Below are 21,164 nucleotides of genomic sequence, written 5' to 3' on the forward strand. Positions count from 1 at the left end.
ATGCTTAACAACAACTTTTTGAACACGTAAGTCCCCTCCAAATATTGTACAAATGTGAAATTGATCAACTTTTCAAGGGGAGTAGATTTCCCACCACAGGGGTCATGTTGTAAACGCCGGCCGTTAAACAAAGAATGTATGAACAAAGTCACCAGATCTAAATATTCTCAACAAACTCAACATGAAACCGAGAAATGAGACCTACACTTTCCCTGCCTCTCCCCAAACCACACTAATGTCTGGATACCACAGGATATAAAAACCTTTTTAGGGTTAACATATATAAGCATAATTGTTAGCATATGTTAACATTTTGCTAGCATGATTTAACATCATTGTTAGCATGTTTTAACATGTTGTTTGCATGATCTATCATCATTACTAGCATGTTTCTAGCATGATTTAACACTGCTAGTATGTTTTAACATGTCACACGATTGAACACATTGCTAGCATGTTTCTACGATGAATTAGCACATTGCTTGAATACTTTTGCATGGTGCTAGCATAATTTAGCAGTTTTAAGAACCGTCATTTTTAGGAAACTGGGTAAGTCGGATTAGTTATAAAATCTAGAGCAGACTGAAGGTCTGAAGTTTGGAGTTTGGAGTTTGAAAGCCCAGGAGGAGTAAAGCCTGAAGTACACTCTGTTTTTGACTTGTATGCTAGTGCGTACAGTCGAACGCGTAGCCTTGCAAAGTATACTCCGTTTGATAGCATAACTCCGCTGGTCGACACTATAGAAATATTTCATCTTTATCTCCAGAGGTCATGACTGATAAAAATGTCTGTGTATTCTGATAAACAAGGCTTTCTCAAGCTAACATAATGAGCGTCAGGTGAGTGTGTTCAGCTCTTTAGTTGGTCTTGTTTATCTCGTAGACTGGAGCAGCAGCACTTCAGTTTCAGTGCGGCTGATGTAACAGGGTTCATCAGAAGTTGGTGGAGAACGCGGGTCTCTTTCTACTCTGATGTTCAGAACTGCTCTTGCTCATACTGACGCCGCTAGTAGACGGTCCTGTTAACATGATCAGTGGTCAGATGATGGCACTACACTCCACTGACTCTGATAACCCTGTCTGATGTGTGTGTTGGCCTTCCTCATACCAGTAATGCGTCCCACTTTCCTGCGTCCTCTGAAATGGCTCCCAGCAAACCCAGCCACATGCGCTCCCAGACTGTAGCCAATCAGATGGACTCGATCCAGAGAGAGATGACCAGCTTCCTGTCCAGAGAGGAAGTGGCGTCACGACTCAAACACTTACTGATGCACAGACAGTATGGAGCCTTTTCACACACAAAGCTTTTTATATTTTAATTTAAAAAAAATTATTCATCATGAAGTTCTTCTTTGTCATGGAATATTGCAGTGTTTATTGTAAATGATTTATCAGTGGATATTATGAATGTGTTAATAATCTTGAATGAGAATAAGTTCCTCTTGCAGCATCTCTTCTCTTCTCTGATGATGTGGGCGGGGCAACCTGTCACTCACATGAGATCAGCCAATAGCAACCATTCAATCAATTCCCTACAGACACAATCAAGCCCCGCCCACATGTGTTCTTGTTCCAGAAGCGCTTCACTCGCGTGGGGAATTGGGAAATTATATTTGTTGTATTTTCCCGTTCACCACTATCTAACCGTGGCGAGACCATTGAACCACCAGCATGTTTAGGTTTCTATATGCGGTTTCCATTAAAGATGGTCATTACCTCCAGCCATCGGAGCAGCGCGGCCACGTCCCGGCCCACCTGTCTGCTGTTCTTGGCTGCGATTGGGTACGGCCGAAGGGCCAGAATCCTCCAATCGCTGATGAGCACGTTGACCTGCTGGAGCCGGACCTTCAGCGCAGACGCCAGGTTGAAGATCCACTGCTCCATGAGTCCATTCATCTGAGCACATGAATCATCACAACCATCATCATAAACCTCATCTTGTAGAGCGCCTTTAAAAGCAGCTCCTCAAAGTAAGCAGTACACAGAACAAGAAACAAAGAACAGAGTAAACATCAACAAGAAAATGCTTGTTTATAAGACTTGAGCTTTAAAAATGTCAGGTCAGAGCTTCTCTAAGTTCAAGGGAAAGAGACTTTCTAAAGCGGGTTAGTGACGGAGGAACACAGTGGTTTGGGATTAACAGTGTGGATAAATAATGAGGAGCCGAGTCGTGATGTAATGCTTTGTGTGTCAGCCTCGTCATTTTAACATCGACACGGAACCTCACCATTGCGAGACTCCAAACCAGGAGAGATCTGACCGCCTGTCCTCCTGGTCAGGAGTTTTGCACAGATTGGAGATTATTGAGTGTGGATTTAGAAACTCCGGATAAAAGGGCGTTAGGCCATGAATGAGTTTATCAGCTTTCAGGAACAGAGAGATTTAGCATAGGGCGCAATCTTGCTATTTCTGAGGTGATGAAGTGATGCTTTAACAATGCTCAGTACAAAATAATCAAATGTAAGTCTGGCATCAAAAATTACTGCAAGATTCCTAATTTTACTGTGAGTCTCCAAAAGAAACAAGATAAATCAAAGTCTTTCAATGAAACAAACGCCCCTCGCTGTAAAAGTGTTGGCGAAATCAAGCACTTTCTCAATACCTGATCAATGCTGTGATTATGATCAATAAAATATCTGAAGTGTCTTCGAACAGCTGAGTTATGTTCTGTTTCTAATCCTCAGTGACCTCGAGGTTTTTCTGTCGAACACCAGCGTGAAGTACACAGATTGCATTTTTTGTAGAGGATGTTATACAAGATTTAATATAATATATTTTTTTGTGTGGAAAAGCATGTAAAGTTTTTACATTCTGATATAGAAGAACCTGATGTAGTTTCAACATGGAAAACAACCTTGCATGCACGCTTTTTAGCAGTCAGGCACGACATGTGATCCGACGAGCATATTTGCCAAATTTTGTGATCTTTTATAAGTGAACATCGGTGGTTTTTTGGAAACATCTTCTAGGGAAGGGTCCGGCGCTATACACCAATATTTATTCACAATTGATTTGATTTGGTGATTATTTTTTGTACATATCAGAATATGTTTTACTGAAAATGGTTGTTTTTGTTTTCTTTGACCGTTATTTAATCATTTTGAGTCTCTTCGGTTTTTTAACCTTTTCAAGTGCTGATTTAAACCAATCCTCTTGAACTAAATAGACTTTTGCGGGTTTCGGACTGTTTATCGAATGCCTCCTCCGTCGATACGTCTACATCTATATAGTCGGTTAAAGGTAAACCTTTTTCAGAGATAGGGATGACTGTCTGCAGAAAGTAAAGTATTCTTGTCTGTTGGTTTTCGAAAGTGTGGTATTGAGTTAGTATTGTTTATTTTTGATATCAACACATCTAGAAAATTAATAATGACAAATTATATTCAACTGAAAAAGTAATGGAATCTAATCTTGGATTCAAAAACTGTATAAATTCATGCAATTCCTCTTCACTGTCTTCCCAGATGAGAAAACAATCCTTAATGTATCTACCCTAGTACTTGAATTTACGCCCAAAAGGGTTATTAGTCCAAACCAGCCAGAAGTGTTTTGATTGGAACAAGTGTTGGCAATCTTTACTGCTTCTGGAACAACCCCAGTCTGCGATGAACCATTATAATACTGAGGACAGTAGTGTTTAAAACATCGAAGCATTATTTAAATAATCTTGTGGGAATAGAATCGAGCAAGCTGTAGATTTCATGCTAGATGCGTCCCGTGAGAGAGCCTGAGAATCAAGCCGTGAGAAATGAGAGAAAGAAACCCCAGCAAACCCAGATGGACGAGAGTGAAGCCATGTTTGCGAACATTAGCGATTTTAGCGTGTTTATAAAAAACACAAAGGAAACAAATAGTTGTTGAGAAACAGCCATGATGGTAACAGCATTAACTTGAAGCAATCTATTTATGGTTTGGAACTAGTGTCTGGGATTTCCTTGATAGTTTACAATAGTCTGAGTGAGATATGATATGATCTTTCGGTCTCAATTAAATGTAGTTGGCCAGAATATTCTTCCAAGCTTGATAATGGACCCAGTAAGACGCCATTCACGCTCCATTTGTCGTTATCCGGAGGAGCAGAGCGGGCGAAGGCGAGCTTGCGTGACCTTAGGGGAGCAAACGTATCTCGATCAGAGCAGTGTTTATCTAGACCTCTCTCCTCCAACGCTGCAGATCGCTCCCTAACCCTTGCCTCGGTCTCGAGGAACTCGTGTTTGTTGACACATGAACTGAGTCGATAGGCGGCGTTCACAGACGTACACAGAGGTTAGTGGAGAACAGTGCAGAACACAGAAAGCTCACTATTGCTCTACATCATCCCAGATAACAATCTGTTCTAACAACATTCCCATCGAAGATTCAAATGTTATTCTGAATGTTTTCTGAACGGTCAAACCATCCTGTTGCTAACCCTAATGTTTTAGAAGTTTTTTCTTGGTTGTGAATGTTGAGGAAACATTCCTTTCTTCAAACATTATGGAACGTTACTTCTGAATGTTCTCTGAACGTTCTGAAACTAGTAACATTTAAAGAATGTTAGTCGAATGTCCAACTAAAGGTTTAAAAAATAAAAAATAATAATTGTGCTAACGTTTTGAGAACATTACCCAGCAAGCAATTTTGCATTTAAAAGACGTCTAATAGCCGTCCAAACACATCCCTGAGTCTAGGCTAAAACAAGGCAACATTTGGGCTGCCAGTGAAAATGTAATAGACGTCTAACGATAGCCCAAGAATACACTAGTCATCAACACACAGAACATGCGAAGACATGAAACCAAACCCCTTGTAATCACTGCTGACTTTGCTTACATGATGGAATATCATACATCTCGCAACTTACTTTGGCAAAAACTACATGTAACTAAACTCAAGGTTATTTTGGCAAGAAGTGTGTTACTCACAGCCGAACTGTACCGGGTCTGTAGTTAACCTAGACGGGGAAATAACGGCTATTGCTTGCTGGGTATTAAAGACCAGATAACTGTGAATGAACATTATATTAACGTTACTGTAACCTAACCCTAACCCAGAGTTGAGAGGGAACTTTCCCTGTCCGCTGGGACTGGACTCGTCTGGAACCGGCTTCTGTAGGAGAAACGCTGATCTCTCTGATTATGTTTGATATTGATATGTGTTGTGACGTACCGTCCACCCGTGTATAATCAGCACCAGAGGAAGGCTTGTGTTGTATCCGCATCTCTGCAGGCTTTCGGAGCGGAACGGGACCAGGGCGCAGGTCTCCTCAAACACCGAACCCGCGGCGTACAGATGGAAGCTGGACTTCATCAGCGTCTTTCCTGGCGTCTCCACTGGCGTCTCCGATGGCGTCTCCACTGGCGTCTCCACTGGCGTCTCCGATGGCGTTTCCACTGGCGTCTTCACTGGCGTCTCCACTGGCGTCTCCACTGGCGTCTCCGATGGCGTCTCCGATGGCGTCTCCACTGGCGTCTTCACTGGCGTCTCCACTGGCGTCTTCACTGCCGTCTCCACTGGCGTCTCCACTGGCGTCTCCACTGGCGTCTCCACTGGCGTCTCCACTGTTGTTTTCACTGGCGTCTTCGCTGGCGTCTCCACTGGCGTCTCCACTGGCGTCTCCACTGGCGTCTCCACTGGCGTCTCCACTGTTGTTTTCACTGGCGTCTTCGCTGGCGTCTCCACTGGCGTCTCCACTGGCGTCTCCACTGTTGTTTTCACTGGCGTCTCCACTGTTGTTTTCACTGGCGTCTTCGCTGGCGTCTCCACTGGCGTCTCCACTGGCGTCTCCACTGGCGTCTTCACTGCCGTCTCCACTGCCGTCTCCGCTGGCGTCTTCACTGCCGTCTTCACTGCCGTCTCCGCTGCCGTCTCCGCTGGCGTCTCCACTGCCGTCTCCACTGCCGTCTCTGCAAATAAAGCCAGATGTGTAACTCAGAGCATGAAACTGAGGCTTTCAACTCTTTCCATGGCAAACCTTCAAAGAGCCTCTGAGAACATGCAATTACAGAGTGAAGTTCACTGTGTCAGAGTAAAATAAGAGCTGTGTGTGCCGGTCTGTGGTTTAGGAATCGTGATCTGCTTACCTGTGATGTTTGAGTCTCCGCTCCCAGAGCCGGTGAAAACACACATGAGGAATAAAGCGCTCAGGACTCTCATAATCAACATCCGCTTCTGCTCTTGTGCGGGAGTCTGAAGAAATGCTCAAGGTAGAGAGTGTGTGTGAGAGCGAGAGACGGTTAGAGAGTGTGTGTGTGTGAGAGAGACGGTTAGAGAGTGTGTGTGTGTGTGTGTGTGAGGTGGGAAGGGCCTGGGTGACTCATGGGAAACCATCCTCCGCTCTGATTGGCTGCTGTTCTGCCACCGTTTGAAGAAATGGAAGTACAGGGTTAATGCGTAAACTCTCACCACTCTTCTCTTCGACTGGTTTTAGTTCATGAAAGCTTAGGAATGCAGACCTCTTTTTAGAGAAGACAGCAGAATATTGCAGAAGTAGAAGCAGCTTAAACGTATGAAAGTGTTAAAAGGTTTGATAAGTTTACTGTAAAGCAAATGTACTGACTGAAAAAAATATTATTCTACACAATATATATTTTACAAAATTTTTTGGGATATGGCTATTAAATCAAAGCCGTATGTTTAACCGTATGTGTTCCAGATTTGAAGTTGATATGATCATTCGAGCTGCTAAAATGTTTTAAAGTTCGTGTCAAAACGGTTTTCACAGGATGAATTTTGAGTGTTTAATGATAAATACTATAATATGTGATAGATAGGGTTAGGGTTATTTGGACAGAGAAAAAGACAAGATGTTATAATTTTTTGCTTGATCTTTGTTGTAACCTGTTGGAACATTTAATCTGTATCAAGGTTATTCAAGTTAACTCAAACTCCAACCAAAACTGAAACAATGAACTCAAGAAAGAAGAAAAATTAGACTACAAATTCAAAATTAAATGTTAAAAAAGTAACATAAGAACTAAACTGCAACTATCATTGACTGCTTCAGAATTAACTAAAACCATGAAATAGTTTCAGAGTTGGTTTTTAATACTTCGTTCTAGATTTGATGAATGGAATGGCCCGAAATTTCATAAAATGCGACACTGTGATTGGCCACGGCTCAAGTCAGAGGCGGGGCCGTCTGTGTGTAATATGAACAGAAATATGAACAGGGAATAGGTATGTTTAATTTAAAGAACATTATACAGAATTGTCAAGTAATTTGCATGTAAAATATATTGATAAACTAATAAGAAACGGAAGTGAAGATGAATGTGAGGTCTTCAGCAGAAACACAGACAGCTGACCAATGTGCTGTTAAAGTTTCTTCTTTATTTCAGCAAAAAACAAATATAGTCGATGTCGTAGGATTTCATTACAAAAGATGTTCATCTACTTTTTACGAAGACTTTCAAAACCAAGAAGTCAAAACAAGAAGCCTGATCTACAAACACATGAACAATAATCATATAAATAAATAATGTAGAAAGTATATGAATGGCAATAAGGTGGAAACTTTAGCATGAAAACTCAACAGTCGTGGTCTAGTGGAAAACTTTTGCACTTTTACACACACGTTCATCAGGATGTTTGTGACAATCTGATGCTTGTGTTTGCTGATTTTTGCTTAAATCTGGACAGAATTGCTGACGTGTTTCGGTGCATCCGTCATTTTTTAGAATTAAAAAGCCATTTAAATTATTATGGTGGATTCAGTACAATATTATCATCAACAGAAACATGAAATCACACATTCTGTAGTGGAGGATTATGGGGCAATGTTATACCGCAAAAAAAATAAAACATTACCTCAGTGTTTCTGTTTTGTTTTCCAGCACAAATATCTTTTCAAATCAAGATTCATTTACTGTAGAACTATGACTGAAGATATTAAGTCTTGCTTTCTGAATGAAAATGAAGTGAGTTTGTGCTTAAAACAAGAACAAATATCTGCCAATGGAGTCAGACAAATAAACTTAATCCAAAGGGAAACAAGATGATTTTTCTGACTCCATTGGTAGATATTTGTTCTTGCTTTCTTCATAATCTCTCTTCATTTTGATGATTACTTAATATCTTCAGTCATTTAGCTTCTCAATGTATCTCGATGTAAGAATGTTCAGATGTTTGTGCTGAAAACAAGACATAAACACTGAGGAAGAGCCTCGTGTTCTTCAGTGTGCAGACGTGACGCTGTTAAAGCACTTCCATGAATCATTCAGTAAAAACCAGATCATTATTAGAGCTGTAAAGAGTCTAAATGCACTGGAACTATTTTAACCGGCGGATGAACGTCTGCTGATGGAGTAGACAGTGTGAAAATGACCAGCTTTATTGTGTTCTAGCTCATGTTGATCATCTCGTATTTGTCCTTCAGGCTGCTGTCCTCGTCTTCCTCCTCATCCTCCTCTTCCTCGGGTTCTTCGAGAGGTTTGTCAATGGGTTTGGTGTGATGAAGCTCGATCAACAGAAAGTAGATCACAGCGCCGACGACCCCCCCCACCAGCGGACCGGCAACAGGGATCCACCACCAGTAATCTGCAGTGCTGCACACACACACACACACACACACACACATCACAATATATCACATGTGATTCTGAACTACATTTGACGTATCCTCACTAGTTAAAAAGTGTTATAAATCGTTTCCACTTAAACAGTGTGTTTCGAACGGGTTTCTGTGAGGGTTAGACTCAATAATATATAGAAGCAAAAGTATTCTATGAGATGAACTAACTAATATAGTCAAACAAATGTGTGTGTGTGAGAGAGAGATAATGTGATTCTGCATCCAGTCACATTTAAAGCTTTTGAGTGCACGTGATATTATGTAATGAACTGATCAATAGTGACTGAGGAAATATTCCCACCGGTTAATCGACATGTGTACGCCGGTATACCGGGCGTTGGAGTTTTTCCCGCTTTTGCACCTCACATTTAAATATCTAATTCAAAAGCAAAAGTAAAATGCAGACGAGCATTCATAGCGGTGCGGAGCAGAGCGAGCGTTTTCAGTGAATTCCCATGGAAGTTGAGTGCTAACACACACACACACACACAAACACACACACACACACACACACACACACACACACACACACACACACACACACACACACACACACACACACACACACACACTCACACACTCACACACTCACTCACTCGCTCCACACCAGTGGACACGCACCGTTATGAATGCCCGTGTGCATTTTACTTTCGCTTTTGAATTAGCGCCAGTTTGGGGGCAGCAGTTTCTTGAATGATGGGTTTATTATTATTCTGAATGAGAAACCGCACGATGACAAACTCGCTTAAATATGCGCTTTTCCATTTCTCTCTGAAACCAAATCTTCCGCCATTGTGTTGTCAGAGAATAGTGAGGCGAAGTGAGGAGATCTGACTCCGGCTGCGACTCTCGTTCGGATCACGCTGAACTAAGCAGACCATGTTCAGTTCGTAACTGCAGTGTCTGTTCTCTAAAGGGACTAAATTATTTTTATTACTAAAACGAATCTAAACGACGGTGGGGGCGGAGCCACGGTGGGCAAGTGATGTAATCCGTGATGCTGCTGAACACATATAACCGATTATAGCAGCAACCCTACGGGCCCTATCTTGCACCCAGCGCAATTGACTTTGAACACCGACGCATGTATCATTCCTATTTTGCACCCGCGCACAGCGGACTTTTCCCTCCACAGACGCACGTCGGTAAATTAGGAAATGAACTTGCGCTCGCGGGGGCGGTTCAGCGCAAAGAGAAGGCGTGTTCCGGCGCAAAACTTCCATGGTGCTATTTTCCAGTTTTAGAAAGCAATTGCGCCATTAACCAGGAAAAAAACAGTCTAAAGACAGTGGCGCGTTGCGCGTTAGTGATATGGTATTTTAAGGGCGCGTGCTTGGCCATAATGTTAACCCGCATCCACTTTGATTCTCTAATATAAACAGATGCAGCAGTTTTCATTTTTGAAAATCATACATTATAACAAGGAAAAATATTAACACACGAGGGAAATCATTGTTGTGTCCGTGAAGATGTGAAAAAGATCTATCTAGATAAAAAAATAAAAAAATCTAGATTAGGCTACACATTTACTACCCAAATTATATGCCTGTTTAACCGAAGCTAATTTGGGTGGGTTTCTCCCATCATCCCCAATGTCACTTCTCTGTGTTTTACGGCCCTGACGAGAACGTCGGTTTCCTCGGCTGTGAATCGCTCCTGCGTGCGCCTGGCAAATCCGCCGTTATAATAGCAATCCGCCATGGAACAAGCGCGTTTGCTCTTAAAGGGAATGTGAGAGGACGCTCTGATTGGTTTATTTCACGTTACGCCCAAACCACACCTATGAATAATGAAGCTACTTCAGACCAACCCATTTTAGATTTGCGTCGGGCGCAAGAGTCATTTATCCGCCGGGAAAATAGCAACAGCGCCGGGATCCGCCCACAGAGTTACTTGCGCTTTGCACTTTGACACTTGCGTTTCAGATCGTTAAAATAGGGCCCTACGTGTGTAACCAGTCTGTGTATCCAGTCTGTGTAACCGGTCTGTGTGTAACCAGTCTGTGTAACCGGTCTGTGTGTAACCAGTCTGTGTGTAACCAGTCTGTGTAACCAGTCTGCGTATCCAGTCTGCCTAACCGGTCTGTGTAACCAGTCTCTGTAACCAGTCTGTGTAACCGGTCTGTGTGTAACCAGTATGTGTAACCAGTCTCTGTAACCAGTCTGTGTAACCGGTCTGTGTGTAACCAGTATGTGTAACCAGTCTCTGTAACCAGTCTGTGTAACCGGTCTGTGTGTAACCAGTCTGTGTGTATCCAGTCTGTGTGTAACCAGTCTCTGTAACCAGTCTGTGTAACCAGTCTGTGTGTAACCAGACTGTGTAACCAGTATGTGTGTAACCAGTCTGCGTATCCAGTCTGCGTAACCAGTCTGTGTAACCGGTCTGTGTGTAACCAGTCTGTGTGTAACCAGTCTGTGTAACCAGTCTGTGTATCCAGTCTGTGTGTAACCAGTCTGTGTAACCAGTATGTGTGTAACCAGTCTGCGTATCCAGTCTGCGTAACCAGTCTGTGTAACCGGTCTGTGTGTAACCAGTATGTGTGTAACCAGTCTGTGTAACCAGTCTGTGTAACCAGTCTGTGTATCCAGTCTGTGTATCCAGTCTGTGTAACCAGTATGTGTGTAACCAGTCTGTGTGTAACCAGTCTGTGTATCCAGTCTGTGTGTAACCAGTCTGTGTATCCAGTCTGTGTAACCAGTCTGTGTAACCAGTCTCTGTATCCAGTCTGTGTATCCAGTCTGTGTAACCAGTCTGTGTAACCAGTCTCTATATCCAGTCTGTGTAACCAGTCTGTGTGTAACCAGTCTCTGTATCCAGTCTGTGTATCCAGTCTGTGTATCCAGTCTGTGTGTAACCAGTCTGTGTGTAACCAGTCTGTGTTACCAGTATGTGTTACCAGTCTGTGTGTAACCAGTCTGTGTATCCAGTCTGTGTATCCAGTCTGTGTATCCAGTCTGTGTATCCAGTCTGTGTATCCAGTCTGTGTTACCAGTCTGTGTGTAACCAGTCTGTGTATCCAGTCTGTGTATCCAGTCTGTGTAACCAGTCTGTGTATCCAGTCTGTGTATAACCAGTCTCTGTGTAACCAGTCTGTGTATCCAGTCTCTGTATCCAGTCTGTGTATCCAGTCTGTGTTACCAGTCTGTGTATCCAGTCTGTGTATCCAGTCTGTGTTACCAGTCTGTGTAACCAGTCTGTGTATCCAGTCTGTGTATCCAGTCTGTGTTACCAGTCTGTGTAACCAGTCTGTGTATCCAGTCTGTGTGTAACCAGTCTCTGTGTAACCAGTCTGTGTAACCAGTCTCTGTATCCAGTCTGTGTAACCAGTCTGTGTAACCAGTCTCTGTATCCAGTCAGTGTATCCAGTCTGTGTGTAACCAGTCTGTGTAACCAGTCTGTGTATCCAGTCTCTGTATCCAGTCTGTGTATCCAGTCTGTGTATCCAGTCTGTGTGTAACCAGTCTGTGTATCCAGTCTGTGTGTAACCAGTCTCTGTGTAACCAGTCTGTGTAACCAGTCTCTGTATCCAGTCTGTGTAACCAGTCTGTGTAACCAGTCTCTGTATCCAGTCTGTGTATCCAGTCTGTGTGTAACCAGTCTGTGTGTAACCAGTCTGTGTATCCAGTCTGTGTTACCAGTCTGTGTATCCAGTCTGTGTTACCAGTCTGTGTGTATCCAGTCTGTGTATCCAGTCTGTGTATCCAGTCTGTGTGTAACCAGTCTGTGTATCCAGTCTGTGTGTAACCAGTCTCTGTGTAACCAGTCTGTGTATCCAGTCAGTGTATCCAGTCTGTGTGTAACCAGTCTGTGTAACCAGTCTGTGTATCCAGTCTGTGTGTAACCAGTCTGTGTATCCAGTCTCTGTGTAACCAGTCTGTGTATCCAGTCTGTGTGTATCCAGTCTGTGTGTAACCAGTCTGTGTATCCAGTCTCTGTGTAACCAGTCTGTGTAACCAGTCTGTGTATCCAGTCTGTGTGTAACCAGTCTGTGTAACCAGTCTGTGTATCCAGTCTGTGTGTAACCAGTCTGTGTGTAACCAGTCTGTGTATCCAGTCTGTGTATCCAGTCTGTGTGTAACCAGTCTCTGTATCCAGTCTGTGTGTAACCAGTCTCTGTGTAACCAGTCTGTGTATCCAGTCTGTGTGTAACCAGTCTGTGTGTAACCAGTCTGTATATCCAGTCTGTGTGTAACCAGTCTGTGTATCCAGTCTCTGTGTAACCAGTCTGTGTATCCAGTCTGTGTGTAACCAGTCTGTGTGTAACCAGTCTGTATATCCAGTCTGTGTGTAACCAGTCTGTGTATCCAGTCTCTGTGTAACCAGTCTGTGTATCCAGTCTGTGTATCCAGTCTGTGTATCCAGTCTCTGTATCCAGTCTCTGTGTAACCAGTCTGTGTATCCAGTCTCTGTGTAACCAGTCTGTGTATCCAGTCTGTGTGTAACCAGTCTGTATATCCAGTCTCTGTATCCAGTCTCTGTGTAACCAGTCTGTGTATCCAGTCTCTGTGTAACCAGTCTGTGTATCCAGTCTGTGTGTAACCAGTCTGTATATCCAGTCTGTGTGTAACCAGTCTGTGTATCCAGTCTCTGTGTAACCAGTCTGTGTATCCAGTCTGTGTGTAACCAGTCTGTATATCCAGTCTGTGTATCCAGTCTGTGTGTAACCAGTCTCTGTATCCAGTCTCTGTGTAACCAGTCTGTATATCCAGTCTGTGTATCCAGTCTGTGTGTAACCAGTCTCTGTATCCAGTCTCTGTGTAACCAGTCTGTGTATCCAGTCTCTGTGTAACCAGTCTGTGTATCCAGTCTGTGTGTAACCAGTCTGTATATCCAGTCTCTGTGTAACCAGTCTGTGTATCCAGTCTGTGTGTAACCAGTCTCTGTGTAACCAGTCTGTGTATCCAGTCTGTGTGTAACCAGTCTGTGTGTAACCAGTCTGTATATCCAGTCTGTGTGTAACCAGTCTGTGTATCCAGTCTGTGTGTAACCAGTCTGTGTGTAACCAGTCTCTGTGTAACCAGTCTGTGTATCCAGTCTGTGTATCCAGTCTGTGTGTAACCAGTCTGTGTATCCAGTCTGTGTGTAACCAGTCTGTATATCCAGTCTGTGTGTAACCAGTCTGTGTAACCAGTCTGTGTAACCAGTCTGTGTGTAACCAGTCTGTGTATCCAGTCTGTGTGTAACCAGTCTGTGTAACCAGTCTGTGTAACCAGTCTGTGTGTAACCAGTCTGTGTATCCAGTCTGTGTGTAACCAGTCTGTGTGTAACCAGTCTGTGTAACCAGTCTGTGTATCCAGTCTGTGTGTAACCAGTCTGTGTGGAACCAGTCTGTGTGTAACCAGTCTGTGTAACCAGTCTGTGTGTAACCAGTCTGTGTAACCAGTCTGTGTATCCAGTCTGTGTGTAACCAGTCTGTGTGGAACCAGTCTGAGTATCCAGTCTGTGTGTAACCAGTCTGTGAGTAACCAGTCTGTGTGTAACCAGTCTGTGTATCCAGTCTGTGTAACCAGTCTCTGTGTAACCAGTCTGTGTATCCAGTCTGTGTGTAACCAGTCTGTGTATCCAGTCTGTGTGTAACCAGTCTGTGTAACCAGTCTGTGTATCCAGTCTGTGTGTAACCAGTCTGTGTATCCAGTCTGTGTGTAACCAGTCTGTGTAACCAGTCTGTGTATCCAGTCTGTGTGTAACCAGTCTGTGTAACCAGTCTGTGTAACCAGTCTGTGTGTAACCAGTCTGTGTATCCAGTCTGTGTGTAACCAGTCTGTGTGTAACCAGTCTGTGTGTAACCAGTCTGTGTATCCAGTCTGTGTGTCACCAGTCTGTGTGTAACCAGTCTGTGTAACCAGTCTGTGTATCCAGTCTGTGTGTAACCAGTCTGTGTATCCAGTCTGTGTGTAACCAGTCTGTGTAACCAGTCTGTGTATCCAGTCTGTGTGTAACCAGTCTGTGTAACCAGTCTGTGTGTAACCAGTCTGTGTATCCAGTCTGTGTGTAACCAGTCTGTGTGTAACCAGTCTGTGTAACCAGTCTGTGTGTAACCAGTCTGTGTATCCAGTCTGTGTGTAACCAGTCTGTGTGTAACCAGTCTGTGTATCCAGTCTGTGTGTAACCAGTCTGTGTATCCAGTCTGTGTGTAACCAGTCTGTGTAACCAGTCTGTGTGTAACCAGTCTGTGTAACCAGTCTGTGTAACCAGTCTGTGTGTAACCAGTCTGTGTATCCAGTCTGTGTGTAACCAGTCTGTGTGTAACCAGTCTGTGTAACCAGTCTGTGTGTAACCAGTCTGTGTATCCAGTCTGTGTGTAACCAGTCTGTGTGTAACCAGTCTGTGTGTAACCAGTCTGTGTGTAACCAGTCTGTGTGTAACCAGTCTGTGTGTCACCAGTCTGTGTGTAACCAGTCTGTGTAACCAGTCTGTGAATCCAGTCTGTGTGTAACCAGTCTGTGTGTAACCAGTCTGTGTAACCAGTCTGTGTATCCAGTCTGTGTGTAACCAGTCTGTGTGTAACCAGTCTGTGTGTAACCAGTCTGTGTGTCACCAGTCTGTGTGTAACCAGTCTGTGTAACCAGTCTGTGAATCCAGTCTGTGTGTAACCAGTCTGTGTGTAACCAGTCTGTGTAACCAGTCTGTGTATCCAGTCTGTGTGTAACCAGTCTGTGTGTAACCAGTCTGTGTAACCAGTCTGTGTGTAACCAGTCTGTGTGTAACCAGTCTGTGTATCCAGTCTGTGTGTAACCAGTCTCTGTGTGTGTTACGCACCTGAACACCTCCATCCCCCACCCGGCCACTGCAGTGAAGAGTCTCGGGCCGAGGTCTCGCGCGGGGTTCAGGGGGTATCCGCAGTTCAGGCCCATCGACACACTGATGCCCAGCAGGATCAGGCCCACAGCCAGCGGCTCCACGCCTCTAGGGGCGCCGATGTTCCTCCCGTCCACGATGGCCAGAATACAGAGAACCAGCATTCCCGTTCCCACCACCTGACAGACGGAGCTCAGGTCAGTCACGCCAGCCGGAGACAAGTTTAGGAAACACTTAATTAGAAGGATCTGAATCAGGTCACCGGTTCGAACCGGATTGGTGTGTTTTTGGGTATAAACGATGAGTTGATCGATGTGCTTTAGTCTGGTCTGGGTTACTGCGGTCAGTCTGTGGCGTCAAACACTGAATGTGTGGATTCAGACCCGGACTGGGTTCAGACTGACCTGATCCACGAATCCGCCCAGGACAGTCAGGTGTCGTCCCGGATACGAGGCGAAGATGTGTCCTGTGGCGTTGATCCCCGTCACCGAGAGGATCCCGCTGGTGAACTCCATGAAGGCATCTGGGGCCGGTTGCATAAACATAGCCATTAAGACAGTGTCTAAAGTTCTAGTATGACCCACTAGCAGTTAGTCAGCGGCAGTCAGTCTTACTTTTCGGTATCAAATTAGGCCAATCAATGTAAATGATTTAAAAAAGCTATGAACAGTCTAAAAGAAACAAATTTGATGTCTAACTTGTAAGACTAGTCTTAGAGGTTTATGCAACCGGCCCCTGAACACACAAACACACACGCATTAATCAGATCCAAAACACACAGGGAACCGCTGGAATCCACCAAACTCACCGTAATACAGTCCGAACACCGCGGCGGCCCCGACGAACGCCCCGAGCATCTGCGCCGTCACATAGATGGGAAACTTCCAGATCTTCAGTTTCCCCAGAATCACCATCGCCAGAGACACGGCTGGGTTGAGGTGACCACCTGACACAACAAACATTAAAAGCTCACACTGTGAAATACAGAATCATTCTGTAAAAATACAGTAAAAATCTAAACGTATTTACAAAAAAACATTTGGGTAAATCCACCAGCCATCTTTTGCTGAATCAGCAAGGTGTGTTGTTTGTCAGTGCTTGATACTAAAATCTGTTTTGTACCTTTAATACTGACATCCACCATAATAACACAGATGGTAAAAAGAAAGACATGATGTATACAGTGTATGTTCATCTGCTATATACACACACACACACACACACACACACACACACACACACACATTAGACCCTATATCGACTAAGCTGCTGAAAGAGATGCTTCCAGATGTCATAGATCCTCTTCTTAATATCATTAATTCATCTTTGTCATTAGGATTTGTACCGAAAATTTTTAAGCTGACTATTATTAAACCTCTTATTAAAAAACGCAACTTGATCGTACAGAATTAGTCAATTACAGGCCGATCTCGAATCTGCCATTTCTGTCAAAGATATTAGAAAAAGCAGTATCCTCACAACGGTGTTCGTTTCTTGAAAGAAATGATATCTGAGGATTTCCAGTCCGGATTTAGACCGTACCATAGTACCGAGACAGCTCTCGTTAGAGTCACACATGATTTGCTCTTATCATCCGATCGTGGTTGTGTCTCTCTATTAGTGTTACTCGATCTTAGTGCTGCATTTGACACCATTGACCACAGCATCCTTTTAAATAGACTTGAAAATTATGTTATTAAATCATATCTGACCGTTATCAGTTTGTAGCAGTAAATGAAGAGATGTCTTATCAATCACAAGTTCAGTATGGCGTACCACAAGGCTCAGTACTAGGACCGCTGCTGTTCACTCTGTATATGCTACCATTAGGAGATATCATTAGAAAACATGGAATTAGCTTTCACTGTTATGCCGATGATACTCAGCTGTATATTTCTTCAAAACCTAACGAAACCTACCAATTCTCAAAATTAACAGAATGCATAGCGGATATAAACAACTGGATGACTAGTAATTTCCTACTACTAAATTCTGAAAAAACAGAGATTCTAATTATTGGACAAAAAACTTCCACACGTAATAACCTAGAGTACTGTCTAACACTTGATGCTGCTCTGTTAAGTCTTCGTCGTCGGTTAGGAACCTGGGTGTGTGTGTGTGTGTGTGTGTGTGTGTGTGTGTGTGTGTGTGTGTGTGTGTGTGCGTGTGTGTGTGTGTGTGTGGGTGTGCTCTTTGATACCAATCTTTCATTTGAAAGTCACGTGTCTAGTATCTGTAAAACCGCTTTCTTCCATCTTAAAAATATATCTAAATTACGTCATATGCTCTCAATGACAAATGCAGAACAATTAGTTGATGTGTTCATGAGCTCAAGGCTAGATTATTGTAATGCTCTACTGGGTGGTTGCCCTGCACGCTTAACAAACAAACTACAGCGAGTTCAAAACGCAGCAGCTCGAGTTCTTACTAGAACCAGGAAGTATGACCATATTAGCCCTGTTCTGTCAACACTGCATTGGCTGCCTATTAAACATCGTATACATTTTAAAATATTGCTGATCACTTACAAAGCACTAAATGGTTTAGCTCCGCAGTACTTGAGCGAGCTCTTAACGCATTATAGTCCTTCACGTCTACTGCCATCTCAAAACTCCGGCCAGTTAATAATACCTAGAATATCAGAATCGACTGCTGGCGGTAGATCCTTTTCCTGTTTAGCACCAAAAAAACTCTGGAACAATCTTCCAAACATTGTCCGGGAAGCAGACACACTCTGTCAGTTCAAAGCTAGATTAAAGACACATCTCTTCGGCCTAGCATTCACATAACACATTATAGACTTATATAACTCAAATCATGTAAATTATTAGGCTGCATAGATTAGGTTAGCCGGAACACTTCCTATAACACCTGATGTACTCGTTTCATCATAAGAAGAATGGCGTCTACGCTAATATTAGTCTCTCTGTTTATCCCGGTTTACTGTAGTCAGCCGGATCCGGATCTGATGGTGTATTCCACACGTGCCGGATGGGGGCCGGATCAGAGCCGACACGATGTTGCTGTCTGGGCTGAGCGACTGAGCCTGGTTTCTCCCAAGGTTCTGTCTCCATCCTGTCACTGTCTCTGGCTTCAATAGTAGTAATATTCAATAATATTATTGATCTGACTGTATGAGAACTGAACTGAGCTGATGATGACATCATTTTTTGCAGGACTGCTCTATAGATTAAATGAACTAATTTAATAATTGATGATCTTTACAACGAAACTGAATCAACACTGAACTGACTTCAGCTGAACAACAGCCGAAATGCATCACTTTCCTGTTACACTCACACACACACACATACACACACACACACACACACACACACACACACACACACACACACACACGCGCGCACACACACACACACACACACACACACACACACACACACACACACACACACACTAAGATCAATGAACGCGCCCTGGCGCTCCAGGCGCTGTATGACCTCAAAAGCAGCCGAGAGGAACGTTCATTCAAGCCTGCCAGATCAAATCAATGTGTCAATCACAGAGAAACATCACAGTCGTCTCACCTGACAGAGATTCATCTGGACACAAACAGAACCAAACAACCGTCCACTCATGTGGACCAATAGGATTTATAGATCGGTTCTGGGAAATCCAATGATCAGATGATGTTATTCTGGCTCACATGTGTGTGTCCATGACAACAACCCCACGACATCATACACTGAAAACACGAGGCTCTTCCTCAGAGTTTCTATTTTTCAGCAGAAAACTCTAAACATTCTTATCATTTTTCTGACTCCATTGGCAGATATTTGTTCTTGTTTTAAGCACAAACTCACTTCATTTTAATTCCGAAAACAAGATTTAATATCTGCAGTCATAGTTCTACAGTAAATGTAACATGATGTAAGAATGTTTAGATGTTAGTGCTGGAAAACAAGACAGAAACACTGATGAAGAACATCATGTTTTTGTGTGTGTGTGTGATGTTATCTAACCTGTGGGAGCTGGTGTGTGTTTGGCGTGAGATTGTGTGTGTGTGTGTGTGTGTGTGTGTGTGTGTGTGTGTGTGATGTTATCTAACCTGTGGAAGCTGGTGTGTGTTTGGCGTGAGATTGTGTGTGTGTGTGTGTGTGTGTGTGTGTGTGTGTGTGTGTGTGTGTGTGTGTGTGTGTGTGTGTGTGTGTGTGTGTGTGTGTGTGTGTGTGTGTGTGTGTTACCCGACACGCCGCCGGACACGTAGACGCCCATCATGAGTCCAGTGCTGAAGCCGATGTGGACCGTTAGCGGCTCGCCGAGAGTGTTTCTGCTCAACACCGTCTGGGCCACCGACCCGCAGCCAAACAACTGACACACACACACACACACACCACAGGGACAATCATCAGAAACCATACAACAATACATAATCAGATATCAATAGATTATTAAATACTTCTGTCAGTGGAATAAAGCGGTTTAATAAAGTTCTGTGTGAGGAGACGGAGCAGAAACTCACCACCAGCACGAAGGTCCCGAGGAACTCGGCCAGGAACTCTTTGAAGACGCTGTGTTTGATGGCGCAGTGATGCTTCATGATCGCGCGTGTGTGTGTGTCTGATGTGACTGAACACACACTCGACGCGCCGCTGCATTAAAGCCTCTGATGGGACGGTCCGGACACACACACACACACACCTATTGATCCGCCTCATTATAGAAGAGCAGCTAAACATGCACTACATCCACACCACAAACATCACTTCATTTATTCATACTTTTATTAATCACTGATGCATTAAACTGATTTAATGTTAACAAAAACATTTATAATGTTACAAAAGATTTTATTTCAAATAAATGCTGTTCTTTTCAACTTTCTATTCATCAAAGAATCCTGAAGAACAAAATGCATCAGTTTCCACAACAATCTGAAGCAGCACAACTGTGTTCAACACTGATAAATAATAATCAGAAATGTTTCTTGAGCATCAAATCCTCATATTAGAATGATTTCTGAATAATTAAAAAAAAATTGATTAAATAAAATGAGCAGAAGAGACTCTTTCAGAAACATTAAACATAGTACCAACCCCAAACCTTTCAACGTTATTCCTCACCCTAACCCTACCATGACCCTCACCCTCACCCTGACCCTCACCCTGACCCTCACCCTGACCCTACCATGACCCTCACCCTGACCCTACCATGACCCTCACCCTGACCCTACCATGACCCTCACCCTGACCCTACCATGACCCTCACCCTGACCCTCACCCTGACCCTACCATGACCCTCACCCTGACCCTACCATGACCCTCACCCTAACCCTACCATGACCCTCACCCTGACCCTCACCCTGACCCTCACCATGACCCTACCATGACCCTCACCCTCACCCTGACCCTCACCCTGACCCTCACCCTGACCCTCACCCTGACCCTACCATGACCCTCACCCTGACCCTCACCCTGACCCTACCATGACCCTCACCCTCACCCTGACCCTACCATGACCCTCACCCTGACCCTCACCCTGACCCTCACCCTGACCCTCACCCTGACCCTACCATGACCCTCACCCTCACCCTGACCCTCACCCTGACCCTCACCCTGACCCTCACCCTGACCCTACCATGACCCTCACCCTGACCCTAACCCTACCATGACCCTCACCCTGACCCTAACCCTAACCCTCACCCTGACCCTCACCATGACCCTACCGTGACCCTCACCCTGACCCTACCATGACCCTCACCCTGACCCTCACCCTGACCCTACCATGACCCTCACCCTGACCCTCACCCTGACCCTACCATGACCCTCACCCTCACCCTGACCCTACCATGACCC

The 21,164-nt window shown here is 44.0% G+C and overlaps 2 protein-coding genes across 2 annotated transcripts in view; both read right to left on the reverse strand.

The window, feature by feature from the left end:
• lipcb (lipase, hepatic b) overlaps positions 1–6,267 on the reverse strand; it is a gene marked incomplete at its 3' end in the record, with an annotated part of 17,584 nt that extends 11,317 nt beyond the window's left edge. Inside the window, exons 1-4 of the mRNA XM_079604701.1 lie at positions 6,062–6,267; positions 5,148–5,884; positions 1,716–1,895; positions 1,108–1,225 (exon numbers count right to left, since the gene is read on the reverse strand). Of these exons, the coding sequence (XP_079460827.1) occupies positions 1,108–1,225; positions 1,716–1,895; positions 5,148–5,884; positions 6,062–6,143 (1,117 nt within the window). The 5' untranslated portion in view covers positions 6,144–6,267. The remainder of the gene's footprint in view (positions 1–1,107; positions 1,226–1,715; positions 1,896–5,147; positions 5,885–6,061) is intronic.
• An 878-nt stretch (positions 6,268–7,145) lies between these two features.
• aqp9a (aquaporin 9a) lies at positions 7,146–20,009 on the reverse strand. The gene is made up of 6 exons (XM_079603869.1): positions 19,832–20,009; positions 19,554–19,680; positions 16,157–16,294; positions 15,753–15,871; positions 15,310–15,527; positions 7,146–8,524 (listed from the first exon to the last, which is right to left on the reverse strand). The coding sequence occupies exons 1-6, from the start codon at positions 19,907–19,909 to the stop codon at positions 8,320–8,322; spliced, it is 885 nt and encodes a 294-aa protein (XP_079459995.1). The 5' UTR covers positions 19,910–20,009; the 3' UTR covers positions 7,146–8,319.
• Between the last annotated feature and the right edge of the window lie 1,155 nt (positions 20,010–21,164).

The sequence above is a fragment of the Phoxinus phoxinus genome, assembly GCF_949152265.1.
Source record: "Phoxinus phoxinus genome assembly, chromosome: 25".
Lineage (NCBI taxonomy): Eukaryota > Metazoa > Chordata > Actinopteri > Cypriniformes > Leuciscidae > Phoxinus > Phoxinus phoxinus.

Bases quoted from the DNA above. Each gene is read 5' to 3' on its own strand.
- aqp9a (XM_079603869.1), bottom strand. From the start codon at position 19,909: ATGAAGCATCACTGCGCCATCAAACACAGCGTCTTCAAAGAGTTCCTG. The intron at 19,681-19,831 runs GTGAGTTTCTGC...TGTGTGTGTCAG, and splicing joins TCGGGACCTTCGTGCTGGTG to TTGTTTGGCTGCGGGTCGGT. The intron at 15,872-16,156 runs GTGAGTTTGGTG...AACCGGCCCCAG, and splicing joins GGTGTTCGGACTGTATTACG to ATGCCTTCATGGAGTTCACC.